At 42.8% G+C, this 18,115-nt stretch overlaps 2 protein-coding genes across 2 annotated transcripts in view; one reads left to right on the top strand and one right to left on the bottom strand.

Moving 5' to 3' along the window:
* Positions 1-18,115, top strand: part of NFAT5 (nuclear factor of activated T cells 5) — a 380,479-nt gene that overhangs the window by 79,833 nt on the left and 282,531 nt on the right. The gene's annotated exons all lie outside the window — the stretch shown is intronic.
* Positions 1,296-16,948, bottom strand: LOC142213615 (NAD(P)H dehydrogenase [quinone] 1-like). Its single transcript, XM_075281995.1, has 6 exons — positions 16,837-16,948; positions 11,400-11,564; positions 9,090-9,220; positions 8,812-8,925; positions 6,084-6,185; positions 1,296-1,704 (listed from the first exon to the last, which is right to left on the bottom strand). Exons 1-6 carry the CDS (start codon positions 16,841-16,843, stop codon positions 1,375-1,377), a joined length of 849 nt encoding a protein of 282 aa, XP_075138096.1. The 5' UTR covers positions 16,844-16,948; the 3' UTR covers positions 1,296-1,374.

Below are 18,115 nucleotides of genomic sequence, written 5' to 3'. Positions count from 1 at the left end.
AACCTAAAGAAGGTGCTTCAAAGAACACAGCTGATTGTAATTTATAGTAAATTGGTTTTGGCAGAGTTGGAGGTACGTGTGTATATACCTGACATTTGGGTGGAGTATCCTGAACTGTTGTCAGCTGCTTCCAGTCTGTTTACATGTCTCTGTATTTAGCACCGCCGGCCAGCAACAATCTCCACACTACAATCTCTTCAGCCGATGCCACGACAGTATACAACCCCCTCCCTAAATTCTACTGTATACTCAGAGTTCTAAACTAGCTTCTCTTATATGCCGTCTTTTCTAGGAACTCCATACAAGCATTTTTATGGTATACATAACTTGGGTATCATTGTTATATCATCTGAGACAGTTACTGTTGGATAATTGTACATGAGACTATGTAGAGCTTTTGATTTATTTTACCTATTGAGCTAAAGTAAGGGTAAGTTCACACTGAGTAAACGCTAGCTTATTTCGTAGGGTAAAATTGCACTTGTAAATTTTGCTATCCCATTGACTTCAATTATATTTTTTACGTGTGTAAAAATATGCCTGTAAAATATCATTAAAGTCAATGGGAGTCTTATTTTTACATGTGTATTTTGCAAAAATACACGTGCGTTTACTCAGTGTGAATGCACCCTAAAGAGGCGTTCACACTAGCACCGCTGATCGCCCTTCGTGAACCCAAAATGAAACTTTTTTTTTTTTTTTTTGGACTGACACAGTCAGACATGCAGGACTTTGTGTCCGTGGCAAAAAAAAACGTTTTCAAGGCAGAAAGACTGCATGCGGACACTGCTGGTTTGCTTTAAAAACCCATTGAAATGAATGGGTTTTTAAACTGACCGCCGACAAGCCATCCCCAAGCAGTTTTGCCTGGCTTTTCCACAGACTTGCAGAAGGTGGACAGTGGTGCTAGTGTGAACGCCCCCTAAATGATTTGTATACAGAAAAACATTATCAGCTTGCAATATTGGGGACGTTCTGGCATGCTACTACCAGTCCTCTGCTGGAAATAGCCAAGTGTAACACATGTTCATCTCTGGCAGTCCTATAGAATTGTATTGAACAGTGTGACTTTGTGCTGGTACAATACAGCATGTAGCAAATATATAATACAGTAAAATGCAAAGTAAGGGTGCATGCACACTACGTAACGCCGGGCGTGTATGAGAGCCGTACACGCCGGCATTACGGCAGACTGCCGAACACTTCCCATTCACTTCAATGGGAGCGCTCGTAACAGCGGCGTTTACGAGCGCTCCCATTGAAGTGAATGGGAAGTGTTCGGCAGTCTGCCGTAATGCCGGCGTGTACGGCTCTCATACACGCCCGGCGTTACGTAGTGTGCATGCACCCTAAGAGAGAATATACCAAGTCTTTCTAATAGAGGTTCAGGCAGTGCTTGGAACTGCCCGATTTCACTTGATTATCAGGAGGGAAGGCCTTACCCTCATGCTGACCCACAGTCAACCCATATTTATTGTTGGCGTTCTCCTCTAACACTTCCTTCTTCAATACAAACCCTCCTGCAAAGGATAGTTCAAAATTCTTATTGGGTGCAAAGCAGATGGGCTGTTCTTCCCAAATTTTATCCAGGCGAGCTTGCCATGCCTCCAGGATGAGGGAACGTTTTTCTGGAGGAGAATGAGCAATGCTGTAATTGATCTGAGGCTCAAGTACTTGGAAGCCACAATAGTTCAAGATTCCTCTCTGTATGAAAGAACACAAAGAAGCTAAAGATCTGGTAGGGGACTTCTGGAACGGACGCCTCCCTTTACCATAATTAAAATGGTTTAATATCGAAGTCCAAGAACTAGAAGCTAATTTCATTGAACAACAAATTGCATTTAATGACAAGTTTTTCATATGAGCTTCTGTTAATGTCACAGACTCCATTTGCTGTAAAGTGTAAGAAATATCTTCCTGACCCCTGCTGGTAATCTGAGGCCTGGTTCACATCTGCGCATGGGTTTCCATTCGGGGAGTCCACTTGGGGACCCCCACTTTGAATTGAAACCTAATCTGCATAAAAAAAGCAGTTACCTAAGGAAACCCGCAGAACCCATACACTATAATGGGGTCTGTGTGGTTTCCACACAAAAAGGTGGAGAGAAAAATGCTGCTTGCAGGACTTTTCTCTCTGCATTTTATATGCGTAGAGGGGAATGGAATGGCCCAAATGCAGATGTGAACTGGGCCTAAGAGATTATTGGATCAACATTGTACATTAAAGGGCATCTACTACCTCCCCCAAGCATATTCAAGTGTCACCACCATGTTACAGAGCAACGAACACTGAAACAACTTTCCTCCGTTATATGTCACTTTTGCAGATTTAGAGAAAACAATGAGGAAATGGTGCACTGGGGGTGGGGAGATATGTTATCGGTATAATGTGCTGTGTAACACGGTGGTGAGGGCGGAACAAGCTTTGGCGAGCTGGTAGTATCTTTATTACCACCACCCTATATATTATTCCTTATCTAGGCTTTCTTTAAAGCTTGTCACACTTTCGGCCATGACCAAATCCTGGCCGAAAATGTTTGTTCAGACAGTAAAGTGACGCACTTCCTTTAGCTGTAAGCAGTGACTCCATATTCATAGGTTCCGGAACAAGTCATTTACTGCACAGAGATTCATCATTTACATATTTATATAAAATATCTTCTCCCCTTGGCCTGTTCTTCTGTAGACTAAACGTAGTTTTCATAGCACAAGTCCTTCCATACCATATATTAAATTGGTTGTTCTCCTTTGAACCCTCTCCAGCTTTCTCACAACTTTTTTTTTAATTTTTAAGATGCAGCTTTATAGGGGGGGGGGAATAATATTTTCCTCTTTAGAAGCCATGTTTTTTTGTGTTTGTGAAATTTGCAATAATATTGAGGTGCAAATTTGGTGAAAGGCTCTTTCCTGCTGCAGACGTGCGCCTCAAGTCCCAATCCGCGCCTTGCCCACCACATTCTGCAACTGTAGGCGTTGCAGGGCGGGAGAAGTTTCCAGTGTGACTTAGAATGGAAATCTATGCCAGTTCCTACCTGACATTGATTTCCATTTTGTTGCTGGGACTGCCAGCAGATGGATGGAGAAGGCCGCATCTTCTTCATAAAGCTTTCAGTCCTCTGTGCTAGTTGGATTACTTGTTAAGACTGACGTATGATTTAAAAAAAAAAAAAAAAAGCACACACTTTAGGTTTCCTTGTGTCCAAAAATGACAAAATCTACAAACAAAAAACTTTTCCAGTGAACCGCTGTTTTCTCTTCACCTCCCATGAAGGTATAAAAAGAGATCAAAACACCAGACATTCGTAAACTGGAATGCTGCCCCATATATGGAAATATAAAAAAGTTACATGTAGAATATGGTAACTTCAAGATTTATTTATTTTTTAATTCACAATGTTGCATTTATTTTTTAGGAGTTAAAAGTAACTATATAAATCTGGTGTTGCCATAATTGTGCAAATCTCAGATAATGTCATTTTAGCTGCAAAATGAATGGCGGAAAAACTATGCCCATAAATACAGATTCTCTCTAATCCCATCACACTCTGATTTTTGTTTTCCAGCTTCCCAGTACATTGTACAAAATATTAAATCTTAACATTATAAAGTACAATTTGTCCTACAAAAAGTAAGCCTTCATAATGGCTCTGTGAACAGAAACATAAAAAGTTATGGCTTTTCCAAGGTGGAGGAGTAATAAAAAAAAAACAAAAAACAAATGGCTGCAGCTGGATTTAAAGGGGTATTTACAGGCTAATGGATATTGCTGAAAAGGATAGGACATCAATATCAGGTCAGTGAAGATTCAACAATTGACCATCTGTGCTCAGCAGCTAGTACACGAAAAACGGAACAGGAAACTTGGTGCGCGGCTACAACAGGTTACTGCAACTCTGCGCCATTGACTGGAATAGAAGCTAAGCTGCAGTGACTCTGTTCATCCACTACACAAAGAACAGCGCTGTTTGCTTCCTGCTCCTGTTTATCAGCTGCTGAAAACACTTAATCAGAGGGGGTGCCATGTGTCAACCCCCTACCCAATCTGATATTAGTACCTATCCTTTGCAACGGCCATCAGTATTTTTAGCCTTTAACCCTTTCCTACAGAAGCTATTTTTCAATGAGCCAGTGCCAGTGTCCAATTGCTTATTATGCTCTCTACTGGCAGGTGGATGCAGTACAACAAAATCCCAACTGCACTGATCTCTATGAGGCAGGAGTTTAGACCACGCGCAAACACCCACACTTGTTTAGCGGCTTCTTTTATATAGGTCTACCGCCAAATAAACTTGTCTTGTAACTGCAAGTTATACACGACTAAATATAGGGCAAAGTTTGGCAAAGATCTTTTTTCCCCCTGACGAAGCCACGGTAGTGGCGAAACGCGCGTCGGGGCGCGTTCACTACATGAAGGTCCACCCATAGGTAATTTATTACTTGGCATCATGTTATTTCACAGAATATTTGCACTTTAAAAAACTATGTATGTTATATATGCACTTTAGAAACTATGGATGTTTTACATATCCTTATATACCGTATTTTCCGGACTATAAGCCGCACATAAAAACCTACGATTTCCTCAGAAATCGTAAGTTCGGCTTATAGTCCGGTGCGGCTTATATATGGATGGAAGCGGCGGCAAAGACTGCGTGCCGCTTCCATACATACATAAAAGGCACCGTAAGGGTGCATTCACACTACCGAACGCCGACGTGTATCACAGCCGTACACGCCGGCGTTACAGCAGGGCTGCCGGACACTTCCTATTCATTTCTATGGGAGCAGGCATGCGAGCGCTCCCCATAGAAATGAATGGACAGACACTTCCCATTCATTTCTATGGGAGCCGGCATGGGAGCGCTCCCTATAGAAATGAATGGAAAAAAGCAGTCCATTAATTTCTATGGGGAGCGCTCGCATGTCGGCTCCCATAGAAATGAATAGGAAGTGTCCGGCAGCCCTGCTGTCACGCCGGCCTGAAACAGAACGTGAAACTTACCCAGCGGTGCAGGGCGGGCATTCAGGCCTCCTCTGCCTCCGATGTTCCGTCCTTCTCCTCCGGCGCTCGCTGATAATGGCCGGGGCGCATGCGCAATATCATAATGCTTCTACTGCGCATGTGCCCTGGCCATTATCAGCTTGCGAGCGCCGGAGGAGGACGGAACATCGGAGGAAGAGGAGGCCGCCCGCCCACCCTACACCGCTCGGTAAGTTTCACATTCTGTTTCAGGCTTTTATTTTAAAGGGGGGGGGGGGGGGGTAGTTTAACCTAACGTTTACGGTTGGGCTCTATCAGCATGATTTTGCTGATAGAGCCCCTCCTCGCCTGCCGAGCGCTTCCAATAGAAGCGGCTGGCACGCGGGGGGTTAAGCGGCTGCTGGCAAAGTCTGCCTGCCGCCGCTTTCAATAAGATATAATGCGCACCGGACTGCGGCTTATAGTCCGGTGCGCCTTATATATGAACCGAGACGGACTATAAGGCGCTCATGGGCAATGCGGCTTATAGTCCAGTGTGCCTTATAGTCCGTAAAATACGGTATATGTAATGTAAGTGTCATTTATTCATCATTAACCATTAGTATTCCATCTTGGGCCTTCATTGTTCTATTTGGTTGTATCACCCCATTCATTATTTCTGTCCTATATATGTTTTAAAATGTATTTAAATAAAGCTTTATATACCATATACATACCATCTGTTGCACTTCACTTTACCCAGTCAGTTTGTATTTGTAGATTCTCCTTCTAATGTCCATCTTTTATATATGTGTATGATGTAATAAATAAAATTATGACAAGTTTATTGACCTAGACTGGATGTGTAATATATTCCTTTTATACTAAGTGTCATACTCACGATTGTTTTTCTTGTGGATATTTTATGTGTATGGTGAGGACACAGATTTCTTTAAGGCTTGGTATAGTTTAAAGGAACCCATGCATTTACGCATATACTTTAGGTTGCTTATTTTTGGTTGGTTGTCTATCTTTAATATTATTTACTAGCACACAGGGCTTCTGCCTGCCTGCCACCAATAGTCCCTACCAATCTGTCATACAATATTATCAGTCATATTACCTGTACAGGCCAGAGAAGGACATTGATATCTCCATTGATGCCAATTGGGGTGTACATGGATTGTAGCCCCCCAGTGGTGAAAGACAGAACTGCCTTTTTATCCTATGGTAAGAAAGAAAATTGCTGAGCATTTGATTTATTACAATATGGACTTCTGGATATCCTGCAGAAAGGGGAGTGGTGCATATGTCAGACTTAAAGGGTTATTTCTCAGCAAATCCCTGATGAGATGGAATATTTGCTTCTTTGACTCCTGTAGCTGGGCCTTATGGGAATAACTGAGCAGTGTTGTTTTATGCTGTTCCCATAACACCATGGAGAAGAATATAGGAGCATATAGCAGCACTGCTCGGCTGTTCCAAATGACCTGCCATTCAAAATGGACTTTTTATCTTTGTGCAATTGTGCACGTATGCAAAGACTGACATACTCTCCTGAAGTCAGCAGTAGGAGAAGAAAGCGGATGCTCCAGCAGGCTCCAATACACCACAAGTGCACCAAGAATATAATTTACATACAAAATACGGCTATTTTCTGAAAAAATGCCACATCACTTAGAAACAACAAATGTATATTTGTAAAGGTAGTAAAGTACCCGCCATTATAATGCTATTACTTGTAGGTTAATTGGAAGTCCATAGCTTTTTAAAACATAGCACCAGCAACTCTCTCGTCTATGGACCATGTCTAGTATTGCAGCTAAGGGCAGGTTCACAACTCCACGCCCAGTCTCCGCTTTCAGGTTTCTGTCTTCTGCCCAAGAAACTGAACAGGAGACGGAAACTGGCAGTCAGTTTTCAAACCCATTCATTTGAATGGGCTTGCAAAGTGTCCGCCCGTGAGCGTCTTCTGGTCTCTGCGGTGAAAACAGTTGTTTTTTTTTAACCAGACACAAAGTTGGACATGCAGGACTTTGTGTTTGGTTAAAAAAAAAAAAAAAAAAAAGGTTTTTGCGACGGAGACCAGAAGACGCTCACGGGTGGACACTGACTGTCGAGTTTCCGCCTCCTGTCGGCAGAAGACAGAAACCTTCAAAGTGGAGACCGGGCGCAGATGTGAACCCGCCCTTATCGGGGTTTTCCGGGCAAGAAAAAAAAATGGGTTTTTTTGTTGTCTTTTTTAAAAGTCTGTTAGTGCTACTAATGGGTTAATAAATGCACCCATATACCTTTTAGCGTGTTTTGAGTGATTTCTGGGTGTCTCTGGGGGCTGCTGGCATCTTTGCTTTTGTTTACATGCTCAGCTTCCTACTATGTAAATTTCTCACTAACTCTCCTTCTCACCTTTCTCCCCCCTTTTTCCTCACTCCCCCTCCCATACACATACCTCCCAACCGGCCCAGATTCTGTGGGACAGTCCTGGATTCAGGGTCATGTCCCGCAGTTCCGGTGGGCAGGAGGTATGTCCCACATTCAACTCATCTGTATCCAGAGAGGACGCAGATGAGTTGAATACAATGGTGAAGCAGGAGCAGACAGCCCCAGTCTATATCCCTGCCTGCTTGGTCTGTCTAGCTTCTCCGGGTAGGTGTGATGTCATGGGAAGCGGTGGGGCCTCTCTGAGCAGTGTGCTGTATAGAGGAAGAAGAGAAAGCAGTGAGGACTGTCTTGTGGTAATAGGTGATGGAAGGGGAGTGCTAGGATTATTTAGCATGAGACTGCATGTTGAGGGGCTGAAAAGAGAGTGATGTTTTACATGGGACTGTATCCTGGAGGGTCTTGGGATTTGCATTGATGTTTAGGGTGGTATAGGAGTCCCTAGGGTACTGTTGACATCTAGGGAGACAGGGTCTTTTGGGTTCTGCTGGCATCTGAAGGAGGGCAGGGGTCCTTAAACTATGTGTATCTGGAGGAGGACATTAAACTGGAGAAGCTGGAAGGGAACGTTAAAGTTTTCCCCAGTTTATTATCTCTCTCCGGCTGCCCCCACAGTTTAATGTTCCCCACCAGCTAAACTTGTCACTACGCGCGCTGCATATTTTGTCCCTCCTCTCATACTATTTCCTTCGCACTTACTACAAATCTTCCCTGAAACATTTGATCAATGTTGCCAGAGCTTGCATCCCCCCGCACTGGAAGTCTTCCACTCTCCCTCGCTCCTTCATTGGATCCGAATGGTGGAGAAAATCCAGATCATGGAGGAACTCACTGAGTACATTCGGAACACGCATGAGTCCTTCATTTTGGCTTGGATGCCATGAATCCATTTCCAGAGATCGCAGGATTATAGAGACCTTGTGCACTGAGCTGTTCTCTATGGACTTTTCTTCCGATGGTGGGGTTACTGGAACTCCTACCCCATCACCCCCCTCTTTCTTTCTCTCTCCTCTTCCCTCCCCTTCTCTCCCTTTCTTCCCTCACTACCCGTCTCTGTTTTCGGTCTTCTCCTTCTCTCCCCCCCCCCACTTCTTGCTTCTACATTTACCTCTCATTATTATTGCCCCCGTTTGGTTTGCTTACGACTCCTTATTGTTTGGATGCCACTTTTCTACGGTTTGTATGTCTTTTTTTTTTATTGGTTTCATACAATATAAATAAAAAAATTTGAAAAAAAAAAATCCATCATTATTGCGATTGAGTCTCTCTAGGGTGTAATTCACTCACACTATTTGCAGTGTTGCAGGGTGACCGTGACGATTAGCACTGAAAGTTAGGTGAAGGCAGCCATATTGATGTGGAACACAATTTTGCCCAGCACTTTATACAAATATCATTTACCACAATCTTACCTTAAATGGTCCATTATCAAACAAGGATGACATACTGTAAGCAAATCCCTGTGTTAAAACTCTATCAAACCAGCCCTTGAGGATGGCGGGGAGTCCGAACCAAAACATTGGGAACTGTCAAAGAGAAGATAAAATGAGGGAAAAATGGTGGCATTGCCATGGTAACAAATCAAGTTCCTGCTTTCAAAAGGGATAAGAGATGAAAGCTGGAATGTGATTGGTTGCTTTTGGAAAGTGGTTCAGTTATTACACTGCTAAAAACGTCTGCATATTTGCACCTGAAATATCACAAGATCGGCAGCTTCCAGCTTCTTCTGCTCCTCTTCAATGTCTTTGCTGAGCCGCCCCTCCTTCCAGGCAGCCGATGATTCTGAACCATATTTGAAGTTTTCAGGATCCCGAAATTTTCCTGCGCACAACATATATATGTCTTACAAAAATCTCCACACGTTACAATGTGAATAGTACTGTACAACCTCTATGGAGGAATGCTGGATTATATCCTATCCAAATAAATGGCTGCCATGTATTACACACACAGCCACGGTCCACCAGGGCTGATGACAACCCCCACCCATTATGATATTAATTGTCCTGAATAGGTCCTTGTTGTGCCATGAGGTGAGCATTATCCTGCTGAAATGCCAGTTGGAAGTCTGGCCATGAGAGGCTACACGTGGCGGCAGGAGGTCCTGCACATATTGCTGATCTGTTAGGGTCTCTCGTATCACTACTAGAAGGGAGTGACTGTTGTATGTGATAGCTCCCTGGATCATAACACCAGTAGCTGGGGGAGCTCCACAGCCAAGGCAGGATTGAAGCCCTCACCACGAGGCCTCCATTTTCCAACCTTTCATCAGATCCGATATTGAACCTGGATTCCATCACTAAGAACAATATGGTTCCATGCAATAGCAGTCCAAGTATCTGGCACCATGGCAAACATAGGTGAGAATTGCTGGGATTCAATGGATCCTGAGACATCAAATTTCATTCTGCTAAATCCTTGGAAGTCTTCCGGGAACAGACAAGGATGCGTAATAAAGGTGCCCATGTCTCTGGACAGCGGACCAAGAAACTGTGGCAGCTCCTCGTGCTTATCAGAAGAGCAAATGATTCTCTCTATTGGTGGTCTATTTGTGCCTTCTGGAACTTATCACTGTGTGTCTCATGTACCCTTTGTTCCCAATAACTCACAACTAGATCCCAATGGCCAAGATGGGCAACTCATCAAAATTACCATCCTCACTCTGTTGAGGCAAGACCCAGTATCAGACCACACCTGTAACCATTTACATATATGTCTAAGATATAACTGTATGTTGAGCTTTGTAGCAATTCACGCCATTTAATCAATGACTGTGTATGGATACTGAGCTAAGACAGCAACAGCCAGAGTCAATGATAAGACAAGTGGTGTGGATTACACAAGCCTAAGGCCCCCATACATACTGTACATATGAGCAAAATGAAACAAGTTTGCTGAGTTCAGCAGAACCAGCCAACTATTATACATGTGTATGGAGGCCTCCGATTCTTCCACACCCCCAACATTCTCTCTCCTACCATGTCTGTTCTAGAAAATATTTGCATTTCCTAAGAACGAAATCTGCATTGTTCTCCTCATAACACATTTTCTATGAGGGTCAATTGCAGCGGTTGATCAAATTTCCAGTGGCCTGCAGCCTCACATTTTTTTTTAATAGGCAGTGGAGGTCCAGTAACGGCCTTTATTAATATACGTATCCCGGCTCCTGCTCGCAGCCAACGCTTCCCTCTTCAGCCTCCAGGGAGCCCCACATAATGTGCATTGCACATTATGTCATTGCTACTTGATGTGTGGCAAACCGAGGCCATTGAAGGCTGAAGGAGGAGGCTGCGAGCAATAGCAGGGAGTAGTAAGTGAATGAAGCCAGATTCTTCCTGGTTCTGCTACTGGTAGAGCAGGAAGCCATTTCTTGACTTGTATGCTACAGAGGAGATGACAAAGTCAGAGCGGGGAGACTCCTGCTCTGACTCCAACTCATTTACAAATCCCTGACAGCCATCAGTCAGAGGCAGTAAAGATCTCTAATTCATTAAAGGAAATCTTTCATGCTCCCATCAATGTGTGGTATAATATACCACTAGAAAGCCGACAGTGAGCTTTACTGGTGTGTGCCCCGGCGCTGGACATATCGGTGCCGTTAGTTTCGTAACCAATATCTCCCCACTGTCAGAAGGGCGGGCCTTACAGCCTACCGTCATATAGTGCTGTTAGCATTATATAATACTGCACATTCATGAGGACATGAAAGGTCCTCTTTAAAATGCCAGTGATTTAACGCCTAAGAAAGTAAATATGTAACAAACTATTCATCTAATTAATTATTAATAATTGTATACTATGATTAAAAATATTTACGGTAATACATTTTGAAAGTGGGGGTTAGATTTTTATTTTTTTTTTAAACTATAGCCAAAATTGGTCCCAACTCTACAGCCTTGGACAAAACTGTTTAGAACATCACATATAGCGTTATTGTGCTGCAGTATTTTATCACAATTGCCACATGGGTACACAAATATTTACCTGTTGAATCCATTACCTGTAATATCATCCCTGGACACTAAAGGGTTGAATTTCATGGCATATAGATCAGACACTGTGACCTCCCATCCATTCTTCTTGAGCGCCTGTACAGCAGCCTCCTTCATGGCATAATTGAAGGACGTCCGCTCCTGATGAGCCAACACCACAAGAGCGCGTTTTCCTGAAGACACATAAGACACAATGAACATTTACTAAAAACTTTCTGCATGTGATATGCACACAGCGCCGCAGCTCTAATAAGTCAAGGTGAGGCGACCGCCTCGGGCGGCGCTCCGGAAGGGGCAGCAGCACGGGCGATTTTTTTTTTTTTTTACTCTTTGCTGTGCTGGTTCAGATGCCTGCGTCTCAGCGCAGGTGGCGTCATCACACCACCTACGTTGAGACGCATACGTCTTACTGCCGGGAGAAGAGGAGCAGCAGCGAGATCGGTAAGTAAAATAACTTTTTTTTTGTTATATAATAGGCCTATTTACCAACCTCCACGGACCTGCTCACTGCCGCCCCTGCTTCCCCTTGTACTATAGGCCGCGGATAGTGAATAGGCCCCGGGCCCAAGCCGCGATCCCACTACCGCTATTATTATACTCGGAGCCCCAGGGGAGGTAAGGGAACATAATAAACAGTGTTACTTACCTCTTCAGGATCCAATGTTAATCCTAGCAGGCTTTGGGCCTATATGGTAATGTCCCAGACGTCATGTGGTCTGGGATATTACCATAAAGCCCTGAAGCCTGTGCTAGCAGTACCATATAGGCACGAAGCCTGTGCTAGTAGTAATAACCTGTTACCTTTGCAGTGCAGATAATGAATGACTAGCCCAATAAAAAGTTTACTCCATAATGGCCATTTTGGGAGAGTAGACAAGAATGTTTTATATACTAGTTGTATATAGTTGTGGGTAATGGGACCTTGCGGGGACTCTTGTTTTCACTAATGTCATCATAAACACTACTCTACCTGACTGCTGTGACTAATATTGCAGCGGAAAGTTATTTTCTGTTTCTCAGGGTCCTATATTTGGGAGCTGCTAAAAAAAATAAGAGGCCTAGGCTGTTGCCCTGTTTGACATCTCTTAAATTTTCCCTTTTTCTTTAGTTGCAAACTACTTACACTATACGGTTTACTTCCCACAGATTTTACTGGCCACTCATTTCTACCTACTGCATATATCAGAATCGTCTCCGGTGACCGATTTGTGTTCCACCCAAGAGCAACTTTAATCAACAAGCTTTATTTATATGAGGTCTCCCTGGAATACTGACCCTCCTTAAGGAGAACACTATAATTGCCTCTATAGAGACAAGATATAAATACATACTGAAGAGACAAAGTAACGTTTAAAGTGCTGCCCTTTTTTTAAGGCTTAGGAGCATATTAAAGGGGTTAAAACAGTTTTTTCCCAAGCATCAGATACCAGCAGGCTGGCAGGCCTAGATTTCAATTCAGACCTCCACGGTGCACCATAATCATTAAATGGCTGGACTCTCTCAATATTTCAGGCACATGTAAAGCCAACACACAAAATATTAAAAATTGCATGATGTGCCGTTCTTAAAGAATTCCCCCAAATGTGTTGGAATTCGGGCTTAATTTGTGCCCCCCCCCCCAAAAAAAAAAACAAAAACAAAAAAACAAACAAACAAACAACTAGCCTACATGCTGTGCGCTGTATTTATTATGAGGTGAAGGCATATCTTCACCTCTGCAGCAAGGTGATGTGACTTACCAACACACTCCAGCATTGCTGCAAAAATCTGGCAGAAAGTTTCAAGCAAAATACTGAAGAACTGCGTATCGAGGATTTATATGACATAATATACTGTGCAATTATCACTCTGATAGTGGCGCTCAGCAGTAAACTGCAATCCACAACAATCCAAAAGAAGGGGGGAACTCTCCAATGAAAAATCCTTCAAAGACATTCTTTTTAGTGCCCTGTATCCATCGCAAGAAAAACAGAATATAACTATACCCTTAAGCACTGGACTATTTCGGTTCTTAAGGTCTAATCTTTTTTTTCATTACTTGAATTCCAGCCATAACTTTGTTATTTTCCATTGACCTTGCCCATAGCAGTTTGTCTTTGTTGCAAGATAGCCTAATAGATAAACCATTTCCTTAAAAAATCCATTTTTGTGAGTTTGGACAAGACTCAAGTGCAATAGGAGCGTTCAAGAGTCTCAAAGGGCTTTATGAAAACTTCAGGTTCTAGCACACCCAATAGAGCCTCAAAAATGGCCTTTTCAAGGAAATAGTGCAACTACTCCATGTGTGATGGTGTTCAGAATGATGTGTCCTAAAATGCACTGTGGCTGGTTTAATACAAGGTTTACTGAAAAAAAAAAAAATTCCCTTTAAATAACGCAGCTGAAAAGACCCCCCAAGTATAATAGTAGCAGTAGTGGGATCGAGGCCTGGGCTCGGACTTACTCACTGCCGACCTCCGTGGCCTATAGTACAAGGGGAAGCGGGGGCAGCTTCCTGTAGAGAAGGTTATATAATGTGCATGCAATGAATTCGAAGCCATAGATAGTCTGGCAATCTGTGAAGGGAGTGGAATAATGGCCTTAAAGACCAGTGGAGACTAAGGGTGCGTTCACACTACTGATACTCTGTGTACAAGGAGCAGCTGGGGGTATCTCTGTGCCTCATACATTTTTTTTTTTTTTTTTTATGCCTCACTAAGTGACAGCAAAAGTTTGCTATCGGGTCCAGTCTGTACTAGTTACTCCTCTACATACATATATGGGGAGCTAGTTACTCCCCAACATATATATGCGCATCTGGGGGGGCCCACTCAGTTTCTGCATTGAGCACTTCCATTAATACCGATGAAAGCGCTCATTGCACTGTTAACAGTATCAGGCCCTGTTCACACGGTAAAATCTGGCGCTGATTTTGCGGTAGATATGCCCCTAAATCAGCAGCAGATTCTTCCCTCATTCTGCCTCCCATTTAAAGCATTTGAAGAAGAAGGCTGGAAAAAAAAAAAACCATCCTACTTGAACTTGCTGCAGATTCTGCAGCTGATTTAGAGGCCGCTGCTTGAAACTCCAAAATCATTAGACTCATTCATTTGGGTCTAACCAGTGGTGGAAACAGGTTCTGTCTACTTGTATGGAATGGACTGTTACACATTCCACCCCAGTAGGTCTTCCTCAGCAAAAAACACATAATTTTGTTTTTTTGTCGCTGTGGTACACATGAGTTGCACCAAAAGGGGTCCACTCAAACCTGGAGCCGGCCCTGCTTGTCCTCGTAATATTTCTGATGCGACATGGAGGTCCCATGCACCACAACGGAAATAGGCCAGGCCTAGATTTTAGGTACAACTCATGCCAGTTCTCTTACATTATTTATAGGAAATCTGATGGCCAAGGGCATCCACTGTTTTAAAGTGCTGCATTTTTAGCTTAAAGGGGTTGGCCACCTTCAGACCAATATTGACAAACAAATGTACAATAAAAAGATATACAATTTTCCAATATACTTTCTGTATCAATTCCTCAGTTTTCTAGATTTCGGCTTGCTGTCATTCATTCTGTTACTTCTAAAGGATAAAACTCTGACCATGGTCATGTGATTTACGGTCCATGGTCATGTGATGAGCACAGGTGCACAGCTCGTTACCAGGCAGCTGTCTGATTACTGTGCTGTGATTATAACGAGCGGCACCTGTGTGCTCATCACATGACCATGGACCGTAAATCACATGACCATGGACCGTAAATCACATGACCATGGTCAGAGTTTTATCCTCTAGAAGTAACAGAATGAATGACAGCAAGCAGAGATCTAGAAAACTGAGGAATTGATACAGAAAGTATATTGGAAAATTGTATATCTTCTTATTGTACATTTGTTTGTCAATATTGATCTGAAAGTGGCCAACCCCTTTAAGTCAGATCCCATGTGCCTAAGCCCGGGTTCACACGGGAACACATGGGAGTTTTTTGGACTGGATTCTGAGGCGGAGTCTTCCTCAGAATCTGGTCCAAAAAATGGCTAGCCGCAACTGGATACCACTGCAGTTCATCGGCATCCAGTCGCGGCATTCCACTCCGGATTAGGCCCAAATGAATGGACCAAGTCAGGAGGGACTGTCGCGAGGCAGATGTCCGCTCCTAATCCGCCTGAAGAAAGGGCATGTCGCTTCTTTTTTCCACAAGCCAAAAAAAAACCGCTCGTGGAAAAAGGAAATGAATCTGCGTCAAAATCCTGACCAAAAAACTCCCGTGTGAACTTACCCTAAGGGTCCATTCACACGGAGGAAAATGGTTTGGAATTTGGTGTGGAATTTCAGCGCTGAAAAAAAAGCCTCCCATTGACTTCAATGGGTTCTTTTTATTGCTAGAACCCAATTTCAGTTTTCTGCCACATCGCGCATAGGGAAGTTTTTTGTATCATTTTTCAGAACATGAGCAGCCTGTATGTGGCATGTCGCGTTATGTGCGAGTCCTGTGTATGCATCATATTTGCATTGTGTCAGTGTCATGTCTGTAGCATGTGTCCAATATGGAGCATATTATATGCCTTTTGTAGCTTTGTTTTAGGGAGGGGGCCCTTTGATGTCTGTGTCCACCCGCACTATTAGTAAAAGCAGGGTTTCTGCAGGTAACATTAACATGCTAAGATTTTCAAAAAAATGTACTTGTGTTTTCTACAGCATTTTCCCTTCATGTGTGAAGAAGATTATATTAAATCCTATTAACATTGTGACTATTAACTCAGTGTTTCCGGCCGTTGTAGTTCCTCAATTTGTAGCTTTAACAGAAGAAGAAACAGGTGGGTCACAGAGGGGCACATGAGTATTTCAGTATACCTATCCCAGTCTAGGAGGTTTTAGGTGCAGTTTTTGCAGCCAGGAGTGGCTGGAAAAGACAAGGTGAAGTACCACGTGCCCTTCATAGGGTCTCTCCTTTTATGATCCATACCTGGTTTGGGCTTCAAAAGTAGGATTCCGAAATTAATAAATAAATTAATTAAAGTCTGTCCCTGCCGTAATCCAATATTTATGGCGAATATATTGAAAACACAGCAGACTATTCTATACCACACTACATAAAATATGTCACATCTTTCTTCCTACTTTTCTACTTATCGTAATACAATCCTATTGGCCTAGAGAAAGTGCAGGACACTGAGAGAGACAAGCTGTAAGTGGGTGGCATTGTTTGCAACAAAGAAGCAACTGCAAAATTAAACCCTGAGGAAACGAAGACTAGTAAACTCCGTGCACGCCAAGACAACACAACTACCCCTAAAGATTTAACAAGATCTAGTATCAAACATACAGAAGAAAAAAAAATTGCAAAAAATGTAATTAATCCTGAGATGTACCTCTGATACACACGTATAATAACAGTCCTTACAAACTGGGGTAAACCCTTCAGCTGTCCCTAACCCAGTGCTCTGTATAGTTAAGGACTTACCCAACATCGCTGTCAAACAAGCAGCTCTGTGCTGTAGACCCTTGTGCTTGTTCTCAAACCGATACAAGATACAGTAATGCTGGAGGAGAGGCGGATCCTGGAGAAGCCTGCCCTGGGGAGGAGGTAGCCGTGCCTGATCTGGAGAATACAGGCCGCAGCTAGCACTCATATTCACATTTGGCAGATTTGTTGCAGATTTTCAGGGCAGGTCCTGGAATCTGATAGTGACTGTGCAGCTGGCTCTCAAAACTGCTCCCTCTACCAATGTCTATGACTGCACTTAATGCTTTTAGTTTTTTGCAGAAAACAAGAAAAAAAAATGGCAAAATCAAGAAAAACTGTGTTTTTGCAATGTGGGGCCTTAGCCTAAGGGTGATTCCACACAACATACCTGGATGCGGTTGTTATACTCGCATTATATTCACGCCTCTGTAAGTGAAAGCACTGACTACTTTTAGCTGGATTCAGTTATTGATCTGAGGTTTTCCTTTTACCCCACAGTCAGTAAAGGTGAAAGTTGAAATTAGTCGCTGCTTTCACTTAGGACGGGTTCACATGGCACTTTTTTGTTGAAGAACTTTTTTGCGCATAGTTTTAACTGCAATAATTTAATCTCATCTGTAGGATAACAGCCATTAAACTGAGAATCATACAGGTGAAATACATAGTAACATAGCTACACATTACAGTACCACTGCTACTATTCACCAAAAAAAAAGCGGTGTAACCTTGCAGTGAAAGCAGTCACAGCCACATTCAGGTACATTGTCTAACGTCGACCTAAAAAAATCACTGTGTAAATCTAGCCTATGGAATGATAAGTCTGCTGATTCTGATCATGCAGGTATTGTACTTTTCATCCAACCTCTGATTTATTAAGGTTCCGTGTACATGGCGATATTTATCGTGTGACTTAAAATCACATGACAGATAAAGCCATTCATTTCTATGGCCCCCCAAAAATCCCGTCTTGTCTGACTTTATGTGGCAAGCAGCACGGCTCCTACAGACAGCAATTGTGTCATATGTGGCAGCGAGTTATGTACAACTACAATTGTTGGCTTTACAATGTTTGCTGTCTTTTTTCTTAATGTCCATTTTTTCTTGTGTATTTGTGCATGTGTAGACAGTCAATTATGATCTTTACAGTAGTTTTGTTGTTGTTTTTTTTAACGCAATCACTGACGCATCCACATCATGTTGCATTAAAATTGGGTACGTTTTTGCTGCATGATTTTAATGTGATTTTTAATTGCTTGACCAATGTCGCCATGTGGAC

This window comes from Leptodactylus fuscus, chromosome 7 (assembly GCF_031893055.1).
Source record: "Leptodactylus fuscus isolate aLepFus1 chromosome 7, aLepFus1.hap2, whole genome shotgun sequence".
Classification (NCBI taxonomy): domain Eukaryota; kingdom Metazoa; phylum Chordata; class Amphibia; order Anura; family Leptodactylidae; genus Leptodactylus; species Leptodactylus fuscus.
The sequence above is the reverse complement of the archived record's forward strand: the minus strand, read 5'-3'. Positions and strand labels throughout refer to the sequence as shown.

What these genes read in the sequence shown, in the direction of transcription:
- LOC142213615 (XM_075281995.1), bottom strand. An exon ending in GTCCAGGGATGATATTACAG is followed by an intron (nt 9,221 to 11,399) that starts GTAATGGATTCA and finishes TGTTGTGCGCAG; the next exon opens with GAAAATTTCGGGATCCTGAA. An exon ending in TTGATAATGGACCATTTAAG is followed by an intron (nt 6,186 to 8,811) that starts GTAAGATTGTGG and finishes TTCTTACCATAG; the next exon opens with GATAAAAAGGCAGTTCTGTC.